General features: G+C 41.2%; 1 protein-coding gene across 3 annotated transcripts in view; it reads right to left on the reverse strand.

The window, feature by feature from the left end:
* Window positions 1-21,076, reverse strand: part of adgb (androglobin) — a 137,170-nt gene that overhangs the window by 23,122 nt on the left and 92,972 nt on the right. For all 3 annotated transcript variants that reach the window (XM_060914109.1, XM_060914108.1, XM_060914110.1), the window contains 4 exons: window positions 18,975-19,156; window positions 17,882-18,048; window positions 11,738-11,847; window positions 8,622-8,733 (listed from right to left, as the gene is read on the reverse strand). In XM_060914109.1, the coding sequence (XP_060770092.1) occupies window positions 8,622-8,733; window positions 11,738-11,847; window positions 17,882-18,048; window positions 18,975-19,156 (571 nt within the window). The remainder of the gene's footprint in view (window positions 1-8,621; window positions 8,734-11,737; window positions 11,848-17,881; window positions 18,049-18,974; window positions 19,157-21,076) is intronic.

Below are 21,076 nucleotides of genomic sequence, written 5' to 3' on the forward strand. Positions count from 1 at the left end.
TGCTTACAAGTTTACTTCTGGTGAATGAAGTGGTGGTCAAGGGAACCAATTTGGCTTCCGTTATGTAAAGAGCTAGTGAAACAGTCTTCGACTATTTTTCAAGTCAAGTCAAGCCAAGTTTATTTTTATAGTGCTTTTAACAATAGACATTGTCGCAAAGCAGCTTTACAGAATTTAAATGACTTTAAACATGAGGTAATTTTATCCCTAATGTTTAAAGTCATTTAAATTCTGTAAAGCTGCTTTGCAGCTTAGAGGCCAATACATGGTCAAGATACCTTCAGAAAGTTGCTCTTTATAATGGGATAGATCCTTACACGTTAACAAGGAAGGATTCTTCCTATGATTTGGAAAATTATCCATCCGTTGAGTTCCCTGACATCTCAAATTACCTGGTGCTGCAGACATCGTTCTACATGGATAAACAGATGAAAACCTGGAAGAGCATGGATGTGAACAACTTTATGTGGCTGGGTTAAAGATCTAGGGATCAAGACACTACAAGATAAATCCTGTATTGTTTATGCCCAGGTAAGCAGGCATTTTGGGGCTTTTTGTACACATCTTTGCGATGGTTGTGAGGATGCTATAAGTTTTAGTATTATGTGTAAACAAACCAAGGCCACTCGATTCTCAATCCTCCATGCTCTTCTCTCCAGGTAAATCATTCACAAAGATCCACAGAAACACCTTTAAAGATCTGGGTATTGGTGAAACAAGATGGAGAAGTTACCATGGCTCACATGTAACTGCATGGCCAGGAAAGTAGTTTCATGCTGTTACTGTAATTCATGAGCTCTGCTTTTGTGTTTATGTGGATTGTCTTGATTATCTTATCTCTCTAGTTCAGTATAGGAGCCCAATCTACATCATCATCCTTGTAAAGATTACAACGACATCCTGATAAATAATGTGAAAACATACGCGTTAGTTTACAATATGGTGACCACGATCAAACAGTAAACAAAACACATCTGAGGACTTAAGCATCTCCTGAACTTCAAAACATCACAAAATAACAGAAAAATGGTGAGAAAAGTAATTTGCGAATCCAAACGAAATAAGTCAGAGGAATTTACAAACCTTTCACGAAGTGATCACTGCAAACTTGAGTGTTCTTCAACTCAGCTCCCTTCCATCCCAGTGAAAGGTTCAAGAGCCACCATTCTCATCATCTTTTGGGAAAATACTTTGCTCTTTCACCCTATTTTATCACTTCACTGGGAACCCGGAAGAAACTTTTATCAGTTTCATGGTTTGTTTGATCTGAGCAGCCCAAAACAATGCAAGCATAGGGTATTTTAATGACTAGCAAGGCTCCCCAGCGATAGTAATGCTTTGTGAACAGTGAGCTTAGCTGACCACCACTTCATGTCTTGCATATCTAATGAGGCAGATGTGACGTCAGATGCAACCCACCTATTAGAGTAGGGATTGAGGAAGATTGTGCAGATAAGTAACTGTCAGTTAGGCTGTATGAATGGAAGGTCAACAACAGATGCCATTTTCAGCATAAGGCACCTTCAGGAGAAATACACAGGAAAGAATAAGATGCTGTACATATATGTTTGTCAACCTTGAAAAAGCATTCAACAGGGTCCCTAGAAGAGCAATAAGGTAGGCACTACAAAGACAGAGTGTTCCAGGGAGGCTGATTAAATTGATGATGGCTCTGTATGAAGGCATCAAATCAAGAGCAAGAATGGCGGGTGGGACATCAATGGACTTTGAGATAGGAGTTGGCATTCAACAGGGTTCAGTTCTTAGTCCACTTTTATTCATTATAGTTATGGAGGAAGCAACAAAAGAGTGCAGAAACGAAGATCCATGGCAATTGTACGTGGACGATCTGGTTTTGACAGCTGAAAGAAAGGAAGACATGACAAACGTTGAAAAACTGGAAACATGGAAAGAAGAGGTTGGAAGGTAAACAGTGGGAAGACATAACTGAGAAGAAAAATGATGCAATAGTCTGGAAAGTGCCCATATGGAGTGTGTGGAAGAGGTGTTGGGGTTAATTCAGTTCTTTGTAATTCTTGTGGAAAGTGATGTCATAAGAGGTGTTCTGGATTGAGAAATCTGCAAGGAGTTATAGACTTCTGTTGTCCATCATGTTTTAGAAGTAGACATGGTATAGTTGAAGAAATGGAGAGTATAGACGTGGAAGGCGAAGTAATAGAAGACGTAAAGCAGTTTTGTTATCTCAGAGACATGATGGAAAAAGAAGGAGCAGAAAGAGCAATAAGAACAAGAGTGTCAGCAGCTTGGAAGAAATGGAGAGAGATAGCAGGATTTTTAGTTAATAAGGGCATACCACTGAAAATCAGAGGAATGACATATAATGCATATATAAGACCAGTTCTGAAACATGGGCACTAAATCAGAGACTAGAGCAAGTATTACTAAGAGCAGGTAGAAAAATTTTATGATATATGGCAGGAGTAATGTTTAGAGATGGTCTAAGTAGTGAAGAGGTAGCAGCTTGATGTGGTGCGACACAGATAAAATATTGATAGTGAAGAGATTGAGATGGTTTGGTCAAGTTAGAAGAGAAGAAGATGAGGCACTTGGTAGAGTTTATAGATTAGAAGTTGATGGTCAAAGAAATTGTGAAAGACCATGGAAGACCTGGAAAAAATGCACTGAAGAAGATCTAGAGGAGTTGAATGCTGTTGAAGATGATAGTTTAGATCAAAAAGAATGGAAGCACTGAATCAAACATCTGACCCCCCGAATTTGGGGAAAACTTGACAATAAAATGAAGATGATGATGATGAGTAAATTCATCACTTCTAATACTTTTGCTAGCTTCCAAGCTTTATAAGTGTTCCACAATACAGTCCCTGTGAATTAGCTATTACTAATATCCATCCATCCATTATCTGTAGCCACTTATCCTGTTCTACAGGGTCGCAGGCAAGCTGGAGCCTATCCCAGCTGACTATGGGCGAGAGGCAGAGTACACCCTGGACAAGTCGCAAGGTAATCGCAGGGCTGTGTTACTAATATCATAGAAATAATTATGTATTAGAACAAGTGCATTAATAGAGACATGTGCCTGGTCTTGCAGCTGAAACTACTGCCAGAGTTGCTATAATAGAAATTTCATCAACACCTCATCATGAAAACCGCAGCACAATGAGGAGCAAGAGCCCGGAAAACAAATGGATTCTAATGAGGTTACTCCTATGATGTTCATACAGTCATGTAAATCTAAAACCTTTCATCCCTTTCACCCCAAACATTGACACCAAGCCAAGAACACACTAACTACTCCCACAGTTCATTTTATTTCCATTTCAATTAGCTTTTCCTTTTCCTGTCTACCACTCCAAAGCACAGCATGTTTGTGGCAAAGCAATGGGGCGATTCTTCCTTATTCTACCTGCTGTGGGTCACCAAAATCATATTTCCAGCTGAATTTGTGTTTCATTATCAGTTCAATGGACGCTAATCAAAGAGACAGGTGTAATCGTTTCCTCCTACTTTTGCGCTAATAAGAAAACAAGAAACCGGATTTAAATCAATAGAGTCCAGATGAGACGTGACAGTTTTACCTTGTTTTACTTTACTGTGCTTATTGAACAGGGACAGCACACATTCATAAACATGAATGTGAAAACCCCAGCTTAAGATTTGGGTTTATAGTACAGGGGCATGCAGAATTCAAGAGAAACAAACAGATGTGCATTATTATTAATCCTAGGTTAAGATGATTTATCTTGTGTAAATCCTTGCAAATGTCCAATAATCTTCATGATTTTGGGAGAATTAACTAAATGTGAAGTCTCTTATTTAAAACCAAGTTCACAAAATCTTTAACCCTCTGGGGTCTGAGGGTATTTTCTGGCAAATGATTTTGGCATGCTCTGTTTTTGTTGTTCAACAAATCTAAGTAGTATTTTCAAAGTCATATGCCTTTTTTTGTATTCAGCACAAGTTCAGCTATAATAATATCTCTGTAGTATGCATGTCATGATTGTACTTTTTTAAAATAACACAAATGAAGATATTTTAAAAAGCAGTTTTAGAACTGTGTTGGAATGTGTGAAAAAACATTACCTTACCGATTGTGACGAACTGTTTTGATCACTTGAGGTGATCCTGTTCAGTCTTAGGTATGGCTCAAGCACAAAAACTTAAATCTACTCCATTGATTTGGACAATTAACTGTCCATCAAAAATGTATGTCCTATTGTTTTGGGACAAACGGTTGGCAATGGGAGGGGTATTCAATGAGAAGAGTAAAAAATTCCATTCCATTCAATGAGAAGAGTGAAAACCCCTCTCACTGCCAACTCTTAATCCCATCAGGTCAAGTGATCAAAATGGTTCATCACAATGGGTAAGGTAATGTTTTTTCACACATTCTAACAGTTCTAAAACTGCTTTTTACAACAGCTTCATTTATCTGTTATTTTTTTAAGTACAATCATGACATACATACTACATAGATCTTAGGCTACGTTCACACTGCAGGCTGAAGTGACTCAAATCCGATCTTTTCGCCCATATGTGACCTGTATCCGATCTTTTATTGACAATATGAATGACACAGATCCGATTTTTTCAAATCCGACCCAGGCCGTTTGGATATGTGGTGCTAATTCCGATTCCTATCCGCTCTTTTCATATGTGACTTCAGTCTGAACCGCCAGGTCGCATTCATCCGACTTTCACGTCATCAACAAGCCACAAACGTCACTATTCTGCGCTGAAGTAGGCGGCGGGTCTCTCAAAAAAGTTACAACAACATGGCGCATAATCACGGGCGCAGATAGAGGGTGGGATGAGTCATATTTAAATTCACCTCGTTCGGTCCCCCCCACTTATAGGGAGGAAAAAACGTCTATGCTGTCTTTCTTTGCATAAGGCAAACCTCACGGAAAAATCAAAAGACTAATTACCATTCGGTTTATTGAGGTGCACAGCAGTGTATACATATAGTTGCAACAACTCACATAAAACAAAACAAAGACTGATATTCGGTTGGTTGAGCTGCGCAGACTGCACAGGTTGCGAGCTCGAGCTTGGTTGCTATGGTTACTAACAACAAGTTTGACAGGCATATCGGGGTTGGGGTTGGTTTGCTGGCAGCTTTGTCCCCCCCCCAGTTTTTTGTCCCCCCCAGTTCAAAAAACGTATCTGCGCCCCTGCGCATGACATCAATGCGAGGGACGCTTTGGGCTGTGAAGGTTCTGAATCTTCTCAATGGAAGGACGCAGAGGTTAGGGAGCTGATTTCCATTTGGGGGGATGCAGCTATTCAAGCTAGATTGGATGAGTCATACCGCAACCGGGCGGTTTTACTTCCGTAAACACTGGCCATGCTCACTGCGTGTGACGTCGTCGTATCCTGCAATGCGCATGCGGAACACTTTTAGGTCGCTTTTCGTTCATACTGAGGATCACATACAAGTCGCATATATTTGTTAATGTGAACAACCTCACAAAAAAATCGGATTTCACAAAAAAATCGGAATTGAGCATTAAGCCTTGCAGTGTGAACGTAGCGTTATTGTAGCTGAACTTGTGCTGAATGCAAAAAAAAATCATATGACTGAAAATGCTGCTTAGATTTGTTGAAATTGACGGAGCATGCTAAAATCATTAGCGTGCCAGAAAAAGACGAAGAAGAAAAGAGAGCAAACAAGCACCAGTGCACATTTTGTTTACTCAAGAAACACGCAAAGATTACAAAGGAAATTTGCCTGAGTAAAATTTACTCAAATTGATGAAAATTTTACTCTACGCCAGATAACATTTGGTCCCTCTCTAAAAATAGGGAAAGTTACTCTTTTGATGGAGCTGTTTTTTGAGTCAATTCTCTTCAATTCAGTGTTAATATTTTACACTTTGTGGTGGTATTTGACTCTATTCAGTGTGTCTTGAAATTAACTCTTGTATTATTTTACTCAGTTTAGAGCCGCAACCAACTCTGTTACTTCGTTAGACAATTACTCTGTAATTTTGCTCCCACTCCAATTCCAAATTTTACTCTCTAAATTAAAAATTAAACAAAATTAACCATTTTTGAGGAAAATACTTTTAACCCTGGAAAAATTGTTCAGTTATTTTGTCCTGTGTATGCACTACAGCACATGCATATCAACCGATCTGCTCATGATAAATAGAAGAAATATTTACACTTACTCGAGTTGACCTTTGGCTGGATTGAGCTGAAGTAAAAAAAAAAAAAGGCACCGTTCATCATCAGTGTCGCAGTTCTCAAGATTGAATTGAATCGCTGTCCTGAATTGAATCATGAACTGAATTGCTGTCCTGAATCATCCGAAGCGCCTCCTGAACATCAAATTGCTGTACAAGTTTTACCTCCAAACAGGTAGCCTAAACTATGGATGACATATTTTATCCTGTTTACGGTGGGTGTTCCCACGGTGAAAGAGAAATCCATCAAAACTGAAAGAGTGAAAGTGATCATCATGCCATTACCATGTGAATAGTCTTTTATGAAAGCGTAAGTGGGCGTTCAGCACTCTGACTCTGGTGTGAATGAGTAAGGTGACAAGTTTTATCTCATCTCCTCATCTCATCTCATTATCTGTAGCCACTTTATCCTGTTCTACAGGGTTGCAGGCAAGCTGGAGCCTATCCCAGCTGACTACGGGCGAAAGGCGGGGTACACCCTGGACAAGTCGCCAGATCATCACAGGCCTGACACATAGACACAGACAACCATTCACACTCACATTCACACCTACAGTCAATTTAGAGTCACCAGTTAACCTAACCTGCATGTCTTTGGACTGTGGGAGAAACCGGAGCACCCGGAGGAAACCCATGCGGACACGGGGAGAACATGCAAACTCCGCACAGAAAGGCCCTCGCCGGCCACGGGGCTCGAACCCGGACCTTCTTGATGTGAGGCGACAGCGCTAACCACTACACCACTGTGCCGCCCTGACAAGTTTTATGTTTCATCTAATTTAGGTAATTAAAAAAATATAATATTTGGCAATGGGCACATAAGAAAGTGCAAAGTATAAAGGTTTGTCAATATGTTTATCATGCCTGAATGATAAAAACGCGCAAAGATATTTATCTAAATATATGCTCTACTCATTCTAAACCTGCCGAGCTTCGCCAGCAAAGTTCTTGACCCCAGAGGGTTAACAACCCCAAATCATGGGTTGCATTGCGTATAAACATGGCACTGTGTGCAAACAATTTTTTTTTAATCTCTGTACATCAATACATAGCACTTCATTCATTAGTATTGCAGCTGCAATGACTTGGGCGATGCTGACCATTTAACCTATAGCAACCACCATAAATGCTTAATGAGATTTAATCATTCCTAATTTCTAGTGCTGGTTAATAAAATACCATTATAGTATAGTGGAACTGGGATAAAAGACTAAACAATTGGCTAAACTGGGTAACCAGAGTAGACTGAAGCAGGCATGGTGGTGTTTACAATCTTGACTTTCCTACTTCTGATCTCAACTTTCTGGGCTTTTTTTTTGGGGGGGGGGTCCATTTACATTTTGTTCTGGCTCCACCATTATCTTATGATTGGTTCCTTCCCTAATGGTGTATGCATGTGCCTTGTTGTCTCTCATGAGTTAATGGATTAAACTTAATCAGTGTTTCTCAATGTCAAGGATGGTTCCTTCCAAGTTGGATCCTTCAAAGGCTAGATAAGACTCCTTCCCAGCATACGGAGAACAAATAACGGAACAGTCTAGCAAGTGCATAGTGGCAAATTTCTTTTCTGCAGGGTGGCAAAGGAAAGGTCATGAATATCCATGAGGGTGGTGCTACTTGACTGGCCGGTGATGAAGAAAGTATGACTTGATTGGCTGGTGAATTCTTTAATGCTTTGCCACATTGTGTAGGTGTGGTTACTCCATCTCAGAAAACGCATATGGCAATAAGGTAAGGGTTATGGTTAAGGTTAGGGTTGATAAACACTATGATTTTTAACTAGAAGGGCACTCAGTAGAGTGTATACCTCCACCAAGCCACATATTCTGATTTACATCAAAAGCTAATCAATTGTTCTTTGGCCCACGGCCCACCTTTCCTCAAAATTTCATCAAAATCCATTCACTACTTTTTGAGTTACCTTGGGAACAGACAAAAGAAAAAAAAAACACACAGAGACAAAAACATAACCTCCTTCAACAAAGTTGGCAGAGTTAATGAATTTCCCTTCAAAACAATGCAGTGAAACAAAAGCCATTCACTGGCCAATCAGGTAGCGCTTTCCTCATGTGTTTTTCCTGGATACCCTGCAAAAATGAAATTTGCATGCAGGTGTGTATCGTTAAAAATGTCCCCCCTTGTATGTGAAAATAAGATTGTGGGTGCTTTAAGAATGCTGAGGACACAGACAGGTATCCTTGAAAATTCTATGAACGAAGGACTCAGTTCTTGGTAGAATTCAAAGGATCCTAGACATCGGAGCCATCATTTGGCAGGATTCAATGATATGGCATCCTTAAAATGCAGTCAGTTTAGGATCCTACCTTGACACTGAGCAACACCCATAGTATCCATACACCTTTGCAAAGATGTCAAAACGCACATCTCATTACAGGAAGTAGACTGATTAAACAGATGTGTGATTGAGGATCTGTGATTGGCTGTTGTGCTCACCTCTCATCTCATTGTTCTCCTTATCTCTTAGAGTTTGGATGAAGTCTGACAGTGAGTCTTCCAAAGGCCAGCTGTTGTAAAGCACCTCTGCTTGAAGAATGTATTTATGATGCTGAAACACACACACACACACACACACACACACACACACACACACACACACACACACACACAGAAAGTGCTTTAAAATATAACCATACACCGATCACCCATAACATTATAACACTGACAGGTGAAGTGAATAACATTAATTATCTCATTACAGTGGCACCTGTCAAGGGGTGGGATATAGTAGGCAGCAAAAGAACAGTCAGTTCTTGAAGTTGATGTGTTGGAAGCAGGAAAAATGGGCAAACGTAAGGACCTGAGCGAATTTGACAAGGGCCAAATTGTGATAGCTAGATGACTGGGTCTGAGCATCTCCAAAATGGCACATCTTGTGGGGTGTTCCTGATATACAGTGTAGAGGTCTGCGCGGGACAGAATTTTCAGTCCCGCTCCCGCCCGCTCCCGCATTGTGCAGTCCCGCTCCCGCCAAGAATTATGATTTTCAGTCCTGCTCCAGCCCGCGCCTGCCATATTTTGTCCCACTCCCGCCCTCAAATCCCGCATGATGCAGACGTTCGCGTTATTTCTCATGAAAGTTCTTGTCATTGGCTTGGGGAATGAAACATGCTGAGCTTAGCTGAGTGAGAACGACTTCCAAATGTCTGATTTCAGGACTCTTGACTTTTTAACGGTAAATGTACCTCTTTTTAAAGCAGCACTTACTTCTGAAGCACTGTGAGCTTCACTAGAGGAGCTCTGCTCTTCTGCCATGATCGGAGATCTCAAACATGGAAGAGCGGAAAGGAATCAGAAAAGTACGCGAGATTAGATCACATCCGCAAATTTAGGCATCTTAAAATGTTTTTATTAATGCCAAATAAAATATCCAGCACAAATTATATGTGATAGACATAAATTAATAATTTATAAATTTTATTTTAAACACGTTTTTAGTTAGCGGGACTGCAGCTTATCACCTCTCCCGCCCGCTCCCGCATTGTGCAATCTCGCCCGCGCCCGCAATGAGCTTTCAAAATTTGTCCCGCGCCGCACTGCTTTGCGTCGGGTCCCACGGGACTCCCGCAGGAGTGCAGGGCTCTAATACAGTGATTAATGCCTACCAAAAGTGGTCCAAGGAAGGACAACCAGTGAACCGGTCATGGGTGTTGAAGGCCCTTTGATTCACATGGGGCACGAAAGCTAACCCATATGTTCCAATCCCACAGAAGAGCTACTGTAGCACAAACTGCTGAAAACGTTCTTTTTTTTTTCAGCTGTTCCCGTTAGGGGTCACCACAGCGGATAATGTCCATCCATCTCCTCCTTTCCTCAGTTTCTTTTTCTGTCACACCAACCATCCTCATGTCCTCCTTCACCACATCCGTAAATCTCATCTTTGGTCTTCCTCTTTTCCTTCAACCTAGCAACTCCATCTCCAGCATTCTTTTTCCAATATACCCTGGATCTCTCCTCTGTATGTGTCGAAACCATCTCAAGCTCACTTGTCTCATTTTGTCTCCAAGCCGTCCTACATGTGCTGTCCCTCTAATATACTCATTTCTAATCCTGTCCAACTTTGTCACTCTCAGTGAAAATCTCAGCATCTTCAACTCTGCCACCTCCAGTTCAGCCTTTTGTCTTTTTGTCAGTGCCACTGTCTCCAAATCATACAACATAGCTGCTTACTACCGTCTTGTACACGTTCCCTTTCACTCTTGCTGGTACCCTTCTGTCACAAATCACTCTTGACACTCCTCCATCCATTCCATCCATTCCAACCTTCTTGCACTCTCTTCTTCACTTCTCTTCTGCACTCGCCATTGCTTTGTACAGTTCACCCCAGATATTTGAACTCATCTGCTGTGACCACCTCTATTCCTTGAAGCTGTACCATTCCACTGTCCTCACCCTCATTCATGCACATGTACACCGTCTTGCTCCTAACTGACTTTCATTCCCCTTCTCTCTAGTGCATACCTACATGTCTAAGTTTTCTTCCACTTGCTCCCTATTCTCACTACAATATCATCTACAAACATCATTGTCCATGGGGCCTCTTGCCTGATGTTGTCTGTCAACCTGCCCATTACCATTGCAAACAAGAAAGGGCTTAGGGCCAAGCCCTGGTGCAATCCAACATCCACCTTAAATGCCTTCATCATTCCCACTATCCATCTCACTCATCACAATGTCCTCATATATATCCTGCACCAATCTCACATACTTCTCTGCCATTCCTGATTTCCTCATGAAGTACCACAACTCCTCTCTCAGCACCCTGTCATATGCCTTCTCTAAATCCACAAACACACAATGCAGCTCCTTCTGGCCTTCTCTATAATTTTTCATCAACATATTCTCAAAGCAAATATTGCATCTATCCTGGCATGAAATCATATTGCTGCATACATATCTCCACCAGGAAGGGCATCCGGCATTAAAGTTAATGCAACCTGCTGAAAAAGTTAATGCTGGCTAAAACAGAAAGATGTCAGCATTAACTTTTTCAGCAGTTTGTGCCACAGTAGCTCTTCTGTGGAATTGGACCATATGAGCTAGCCTTTGTGTCCCATGCGAATCAATGAGCCTTGGGTACCCATGACCCTGTCGCCGGTCCACCGGTTGCCCTTCCTTGGACCACTTTTGGTAGGTACTAACCACTGTGTACCAGGAACACCCCACAAGATGTGCTATTTTGGAGATGCTCAGACTCAATAATCTAGCCATCACAATTTGGCCCTTGTCAGAGTCACTCAGATTCTTACACTTGTCCATTTTTCCTGCTTCCAACACACCAATTTTGAGAACTGTTTGTTTGCTGCCTACTTTATCCCACCCCTTGACAGGTGCCACTGTAATGAGATAATCAATGTGTATTCACTTCCCAGTGGTTATAATATTATGGTTGATTGGTGTATATGAGCCATCACTGAAAAAAAAAAGATCCAGAAGACAACATATACCTTCCCTCTGAGCTCAGAGCTCTATACACACACACACGCATGCACACACACAAGGCAGTCTATCAGTGACAGTGATGAACAGGATTTGTCCGTATTGATGGATACCATTTGGGCAGGCTGGCACTCAGAGGCTCCTCTGCCTTCCTCATGACCCCCGCCAGGGCCGTCCTGAGACTGACTCACCCCCGCTTTCTCCACAGCACTGCCGCAGGAACCTGGTGCACATACGGACATACACACATACAGACGGATAACACTCTATAAATACACAAGAACCGCCAGTGTCAGGCGGTAGCTAAGAAACTAAGAGAGTGGTTGTCAGTTTAGGTAAGATGTCAACTGAAGAGACCTAAAGTTTTGAAAAGAATAACAACCAAGGTATTAAGGAGACCTGTAAGTTGCCTAGAATTTATTCATAAACTCATTTAATGTGTCATGAAGGTGAATAAATTGTGGTTAAGCTTGCCACAAAGTTGGCCAAGATCTAGAGTCTATCCCTGTAAAACTGAGGGCAAGGAAGGAACACATACGCGCACACACGCATGCACGCACAAACAAACAATTGATATTTTTGATTCCACTATTTCTTTTATTACTGAAAACCTCCAACCTGAAGTATATTAAAGCTCCCATGCTATGGACCTCTTAATTATTATTGTCTTCATATTGAATTTGGTTGAACTGTGTTTAGTGATTCTGGTGCAAATTTGTTGTTGAATGCCACACTGATGTCACTACTACAGTACTGTTTAACAGAAGAAAAAAATTCTGCATTTTCAAATATAAGGGATAAGAGTCAGAATTTTTGATAGCTTCTAAAAATGAAGAGACTGGATCGCAAACAATACACTATATAACCAGTTTGTGGACACCTGACTTCAAATTTCTATCACAGCATCTCTATAGAACAGCACAGTCTCTACTGTTCTATCACAGGATCTCTATAGAACAGCACAGTCTCCAGTGTTTTAGCACAGGATCTCTACAGAACAGCACAGTCTCCAATGGTCTATCACAGCATCTCTATAGAACAGCACAGTATCCAATGGTCTATTACACCATCTCTATGGAACAGCACAATCGCCAATGTTCTATCACAGCATCTCTATAGAACAGCACAGTCTCTAGTGTTCTATCATAGCATCTCTATAAAACAGCACAGCTTTCAAATTTCTATCACAGCATCTTTATAGAACAGCACAGTCTCCACTGTTCTATCACAGCATCTCTACTGAACAGCACTGTCTCCACTGTTCTATCACAGCATCTCTATTGAACAGCACAGTCTCTAGTGTTCTATCATAGCATCTCTATAAAACAGCACAGTTTTCAAATTTCTATCACAACATCTCTATAGAACAGCACAATCTCCACTGTTCTATCACAGCATCTCTACTGTACAGCACAGTCTCCAATGGTCTATCAAAGCATCTCTGTAGAACAGCACAGTCGCCATTGTTCTATCACAGCATCTCTATAGAACAGCACAGTCTCCATTGCTCTATCACAGGATCTCTATAGAACAGCACAGTCTCCAATGGTCTATTACAGCATCTCTATAGAACAGCACAATCACCAATGTTCTATCACAGCATCTCTATAGAACAGCACAATCTCCACTGTTCTATCACAGCATCTCTACTGTACAGCACAGTCTCCAATGGTCTATCAAAGCATCTCTGTAGAACAGCACAGTCGCCATTGTTCTATCACAACATCTCTATAGAACAGCACAATCTCCATTGCTCTATCACAGGATCTCTATAGAACAGCACAGTCTCCAATGGTCTATTACAGCATCTCTATAGAACAGCACAATCACCAATGTTCTATCACAGCATCTCTATAGAACAGCACAATCTCCACTGTTCTATCACAGCATCTCTACTGTACAGCACAGTCTCCAATGGTCTATCAAAGCATCTCTGTAGAACAGCACAGTCGCCATTGTTCTATCACAGCATCTCTATAGAACAGCACAGTCTCCATTGCTCTATCACAGGATCTCTATAGAACAGCACAGTCTCCAATGGTCTATTACAGCATCTCTATAGAACAGCACAATCACCAATGTTCTATCACAACATCTCTATAGAACAGCACAATCTCCACTGTTCTATCACAGCATCTCTACTGTACAGCACAGTCTCCAATGGTCTATCAAAGCATCTCTGTAGAACAGCACAGTCGCCATTGTTCTATCACAACATCTCTATAGAACAGCACAATCTCCATTGCTCTATCACAGGATCTCTATAGAACAGCACAGTCTCCAATGGTCTATTACAGCATCTCTATAGAACAGCACAATCACCAATGTTCTATCACAGCATCTCTATAGAACAGCACAGTCTCCAGTGTTCTATCATACGTAGCATCTCTATAGAACAGCACAGTCTCCAGTGGTCTATCACAGGATCTCTACAGAACAGCACAGTCTCTACTGTTCTATCACAGCATCTCTGTAGAACAGAAGTCTCCATTGCTCTATCACAGGATCTCTATAGAACAGCACAGTCTCCAATGGTCTATTACAGCATCTCTATAGAACAGCACAATCGCCAATGTTCTATCACAGCATCTCTATAGAACAGCACAGTCTCCAGTGTTCTATCATACGTAGCATCTCTATAGAACAGCACAGTCTCCAGTGGTCTATCACAGGATCTCTACAGAACAGCACAGTCTCTACTGTTCTATCACAGCATCTCTATAGAACAGCACGGTCTCCAGTGTTCTATCACAGGATCTCTACAGAACAGCACAGTCTCCACTGCTCTATCACAGCATCTCTATAGAACAGCACAGTCTTCAGTGTTCTATCACAGGATCTCTATAGAACAGCACAGTCTCCAATGGTCTATCACATCATCTCTATAGAACAGCACAGTCTCCAATGGTCTATTACACTATCTCAATGGAACAGCACAATCGCCAATGTTCTATCACAGCATCTCTATAGAACAGAACAGTCACCGTTGTTCTATCACAGCATTTCTATAGAACAGCACAGTCTCCAATTTTCTATCACAGGCTCTCTGCAGAACAGCACAGTCTCCACTGTTCTATCACAGCATCTCTATTGAACAGCACAGTCTCTAGTGTTCTATCATAGCATCTCTATAAAACAGCACAGTTTTCAAATTTCTATCACAGCATCTCTATAGAACAGCACAGACTCCACTGTTCTATCACAGCATCTCTATTGAACAGCACAGACTCCAATGGTCTATCACAGCATCTCTGTAGAACAGCACAGTCTCCACTGTTCTATCACAGCATCTCTATAGAACAGAACAGTCACCGTTGTTCTATCACAGCATTTCTATAGAACAGCACAGTCTCCACTGTTCTATCACAGCATTTCTATAGAACAGCACAGTCTCCAATTTTTTTTTATCACAGGCTCTCTACAGAACAGCACAGTCTCCACTGTTCTATCACAGCATCTCTATTGAACAGCACAGACTCCAATGGTCTATCACAGCATCTCTGTAGAACAGCACAGTCTCCACTGTTCTATCACAGCATCTCTATAGAACAGAACAGTCACCGTTGTTCTATCACAGCATTTCTATAGAACAGCACAGTCTCCAATTTTCTATCACAGACTCTCTACAGAACAGCACAGTCTCCACTGTTCTATCACAGCATTTCTATAGAACAGCACAGTCTCCAATTTTTTTTTTATCACAGGCTCTCTACAGAACAGCACAGTCTCCAATGGTCTATCACAGGATCTCTATAGAACAGCACAGTCTCCAGTGTTCTATCACAGGATCTCTACAGAACAGCACAGTCTCCACTGTTCTATCACAGGATCTCTACAGAACAGCACAGTCTCTACTGTTCTATCACAGCATCTATATAGAACAGCACAGTCTCCACTGTTCTATCACAGGATCTCTACAGAACAGCACAGTCTCCACTGTTCTATCACAAGCATCTCTATAGAACAACACAGCCTCCAATGGTCTATTACAGCATCTCTATGGAACAACACAATCGCCAATGGTCTATCACAGCATCTCTATTAAACAGCACAGTCTCCACTGTTCTATCACAGCATCTCTATTGAAAAGCACAGTCTCCAATGGAGGCGGTGGTGTAGTGGTTAGCACTGTCGCCTCACAGCAAGAAGGTCCTGGGTTCGTGCCCCGGGGCCGGCGAGGGCCTTTCTGTGTGGAGTTTGCATGTTCTCCCCGTGTCCGCGTGGGTTTCCTCCGGGTGCTCCGGTTTCCCCCACAGTCCAAAGACATGCAGGTTAGGTTAACTGGTGACTCTAAATTGACCGTAGGTGTGAATGTGAGTGTGAATGGTTATCTGTGTCTATGTGTCAGCCCTGTGATGACCTGGCGACTTGTCCAGGGTGTACCCCGCCTCTCGCCTGTAGTCAGCTGGGATAGGCTCCAGCTTGCCTGTGACCCTGTAGAAGGATAAAGCGGCTAGAGATAATGAGATGAGATGAGTCTCCAATGGTCTATCACAGCATCTCTATAGAACAGCACATTCTCCGCTGTTCTATCACAGCATCTGTATAGAACAGCACAGTCTCCAGTGTTCTATCACAGGATCTCTACAGAACAGCACTGTCTCTACTGTTCTATCACAGCATCTGTATAGAACAGCACAGTCTCCAGTGTTCTATCACAGGATCTCTACAGAACAGCACAATCTCTACTGTTCTATCACAGGATCTCTATAGAACAGCACAGTCTCCAGTGTTCTATCACAGGATCTCTACAGAACAGCACAGTCTCCACTGTTCTATCACAGCATCTGTATAGAACAGCACAGTCTCCAGTGTTCTATCATACGTAGCATCTCTATAGAACAGTACAGTCTCCAGTGTTCTATCACAGGATCTCTACAGAACAGCACAGTCTCCAGTGTTCTATCACAGGATCTCTACAGAACAGCACAGTCTCTACTGTTCTATCACAGCATCTGTATAGAACAGCACAGTCTCCACTGTTCTATCACAGGATCTCTACAGAATAGCACAGTCTCCACTGTTCTATCACAGCATCTCTATAGAACAGCACAGTCTTCAGTGTTCTATCACAGGATCTCTATAGAACAGCACAGTCTCCAATGGTCTATCACAGCATCTCTATAGAACAGCACAGTCTCCAATGGTCTATTACACCATCTCTATGGAACAGCACAATTGCCAATGTTCTATCACAGCATCTCTATAGAACAGCACAGTCTCTAGTGTTCTATCATAGCATCTCTATAAAACAGCACTGTTTTCAAATTTCTATCACAGCATCTCTATTGAACAGCACAGTCTCCAATGGTCTATCACAGCATCTTTGTAGAACAGCACAGTCTCCACTGTTCTATCATAGCATATCTATAGAACAGCACAGTCTCCATTGTTCTATCACAGGATATCTACAGAACAGCACAGTCTCCACTGTTCTATCACAGCATTTCTATAGAACAGCACAGTCTCCAATTTTCTATCACAGGCTCTCTACAGAACAGCACAGTCTCCAATGGTCTATCACAGGATCTCTATAGAACAGCACAGTCTCCAATGGTCTATCACAGCAACTGTAGAGAAAAGCACAGTCTCCAATGTTCTATCACAGTATCTATATAGAACAGCACAGTCTCGAACGCTCTATCAGTCTGTCTATAGAACAGCAGTCTTCAAATTTCTATTACAGTATCTCTATAGGACAGCACAGTCTTCAAATTTCTGTTACAGCATCTCTGTAGAACAGCACAGTCTCTAATGCTCCATCACAGCATTTCTATAGAACTGCAGTCTTCAAATTTCTATCAGTATCTCTATAGAACAGCAGAGTCTCCAATGCCCTATCTTTGTCTCTATAGAACAGCAGAGTCTCCAGCGTACTATCAGAGCATCTGTGTGTAGAACAGCACAATTTCCAACACTCTACCACAGCATCTATAGAAAAGCACAGTCTCGAACGCTCTATCAGTCTCTATAGAAACAGCAGTCTTCAAATTTCCATTACAGCATCTCTATAGAACAGCACAGTCTCTAATACTCCATAACAGCATTTCTATAGAACAGCAGACTTCAAATTTCAATCACAGCATCTCCACAGAACAGCACAGTCTGCAATTTTCGATCAATGTCTTTACAGAACAGCATAATATCCAATGTACTATCAGAGCGTCTCTATAGACCAACATCTCTATAGATGTTTATCTCACATTTGTGTGTGTGCGTGTGTGTGTGTGTTTGTGAGATATATCCATTTAACACACCGTCACTGGCCGAAAAGTAGCACATAGGGATAACAACGTGTCCTTGGCCTGTCTTGCTGTCCACCTCTCTCTCATGGTCCAGGATGCTGAGTTTAATATAGACATCCTCTTCTGAAGTCTGGAATTGCACTGTGGCAACCTGATCACATGAGACTTTCACCGTATGCCTGAGAGATAGACAGCTAAGTAAGCTATACCTTTCTAACACTAGGTCATCAAAACATGTATTCTGGAATAAAGCAGTATGAATTTCACCATTGTTCTCTATGTTGTCAACCTTCATGAATTAATGATAGGCTGACTGATACATATCGTTTCAGGTACAGTATGATGGTATCATCAAATATCAAATCAATGCTTCATTGCTTTATAAATTGAAAAAATATTGTATTGTGTGGAAGCTTAGCTATAGCTAAGTGTGTTATAGTATTTATTATATCTCTTAGTGCTACTTGTAATATACATTTATATTACAGTGTGGTTGAATTCTCGAATCTGATTGGTCAAAAGGTGTGAATTATTTCTGTATAACAGCAGCACTGTTCCACCTGCAGCATTAATGATAGGTTTATTATTAATGTGCTTGTTCTAATACATTATTGTTACTATAGTAACAGCTTATACACAATGACGTGTACAGTGGATAAGTTTTGTTTTCTTAATTGTTGTTTAATAAAGTAAAATGTATAATCAATGTGGTGAAGTTTTTTTTATTTAACATTTACGGAATGAGTCTCTGGTGTAATTAACATTCAAAGTTAAAAAGCGCGTTGTGTATTTTTTCTGTATAAAGGCATGATTTTTCATGTTATTCCTAATATATTGTAAATTTAATTAGCAATATCATATCTTAAATATTAGGTCTACAGAGCAAAACAAATTGTTACAAATGTATTTATAACTTAAATCTATCAAATAAATAAAATTTATATTGTCTCATTGGGATTTTGTTTGTTTAACAAAGTAACAGTTGTTAACTGCTAATTTCTGTCCATGTTCACAAAAAAGTCTATAATTAATTCAATTTCAAATGTCTTTCATACAGAATTTGACAACCCTGTGTGCATGTAAGTAAGAGTATATGTGGTCAGACCTGCAGATAATGTTCTTCTTGTTAGGTAGGTAGTAATCTTTGAACTCCTTCACTAAGAAGTTGCTGACTGGTTTTTCTTTTGCCAGCTGGGCCAGTTGCTCTCGGGAACTGATCAGACGCAATCGCCATGATTCTCCTACTACAGACATTTTGCTGGTGTACGCCACAAAAGTGTAGCCAGCCTAGAAATGATACACTACATTTAACACACAGACCACACATAATACAGTATGTACACTACTAATAGTACAGTACATGCAGATGGGTAACTAATGGGAAAAAAAATTGGTGGCTCAGTTGTGCTTTTTTTTTTTTGCTGTCCCCTCACTGCAAGTCACTAAAAAAATGATGAAATATTTCTATACTGATGGGTGTGACAACCTACGGAAAATATCAGAGCAACATCAGAGACAGCCTTCTCTACCACCATCATCAAACTGATAATTGTGAGAATATCTGTTGGATGAATGGTGTTCATCTCCCAGTACAGCTCCAGAGACTCAGAATCTATAGCAAAGTACACTGAAGCAATTCTGGCAGCTCATGATGGCTCAACACCTTAAAAGGACACTATGTTGGTTTCGTGATTGATTTAATTTGATGCATCTATAGTAGATTCACAGATGAGCCAAAATATTATGACCACTTACAGATGATGCAATTACCATTTCATAACAGTGGTGCAAGTTATATAGTAGATGGTAAGCAGTTGGTTCTCGTAATGTACTGGATGCAGGAGAAATGGGCAAGTGTGAAGACCTGAGCAACTTTGACAAGGGCCACATGGTCACTTTATATCCACAAGACTGTGTCAGAGCATCTCCAGTATGGCAAGGCTTGTGGGGTGTTCCCAATCAGTAGTGGTGAGTACCCACCGATAGTGCTCCCAGGAGGCAAAAACCAAAAACCGGTGGCAGGGATTTGGGTATCCAAGGCTTATCAACATATGAGGGCAATGAAGACTATTCTGACAGAAGGGCTACTCTGGCAAAAGCCACAGAAATTTAAATGATGATAACTGAGTAATGAGTCACAATACACAGTCCATCACATCATGCCGCTTATGGGGCTGTGTAGCAGCAGACCAGTGTGTCCATGTCCACCATCTTGTCCACCATGCTTGTTTGCCTATTGTCCACCATCACAAGCACCTAAAATGGGCAAACAAGCACCAGAACTGGACCTTGGAGCAGTGCAATAAGGTTGCCTGGTCCAATGAGTTCCTTTTTATTATATCACCAGGTACGTTTATGCCATATCTCTGGGGCAGTCATGGTACCAGGATGCGCTATGGGAAGCAGACATGGAGGGAGGGAGTGTGATGCTCTGGGCAATGTTGTGCTGGGAAACCTTGGGTCCTGGCATTCATGTGGATGTCAGTTTGATACATACATACCTAAACATCATTGTGGACCAGTTTACATACCTTCACAGTAATGGTATTCCCTAGTGGCTTCTTTCAGGAGGATAATGTGCCCTGCCACACTGCACATGAATGGTTTAAGGAACATGACAAAGAGTTCAAAGTGTTACCATGGCCCAGGTCTCAATCTGATTGAGCATCTGTGGGATGTGCTGGAACAACAAGTCTGATCTTACATGACTTAAAGGATCTGCTGCTAATGTCTTGATGGCAGATATGACAGGGCACCTACAGAGGTCTCGAAGAGTCTATGCCTTAACAGTCCTTGTTTTGGCATTATATTAGGCAGGTGGTTATAATGTTTTGGCTCACTGGTACAGTGGTGCTTGAAAGTTTGTGAACCCTTTAGAATTTTCTATATTTCTGCATAAATACGACCTAAAACATCATCAGATTTTCACACAAGTCCTAAAAGTAGATAAAGAGAACCCAGTTAAACAAATGAGACAAAATATTATACTTGGTCATTTATGTATTGAGGAAAATGATCCAATATTGCATATCTGTGAGTGGCAAAAGTATGTGAACCTCTAGGATTAGCAGTTAATTTGAAGGTGAAATTAGAGTCAGGTGTTTTCAGTCAATGGGATGACAATCAGGTGTGAGTGGGCACCCTGTTTTATTTAAAGAACAGGGATCTATCAAAGTCTGATCTTCACAACACGTTTGTGGAAGTGTA

Source organism: Neoarius graeffei, chromosome 2 (assembly GCF_027579695.1).
Source record: "Neoarius graeffei isolate fNeoGra1 chromosome 2, fNeoGra1.pri, whole genome shotgun sequence".
Lineage (NCBI taxonomy): Eukaryota > Metazoa > Chordata > Actinopteri > Siluriformes > Ariidae > Neoarius > Neoarius graeffei.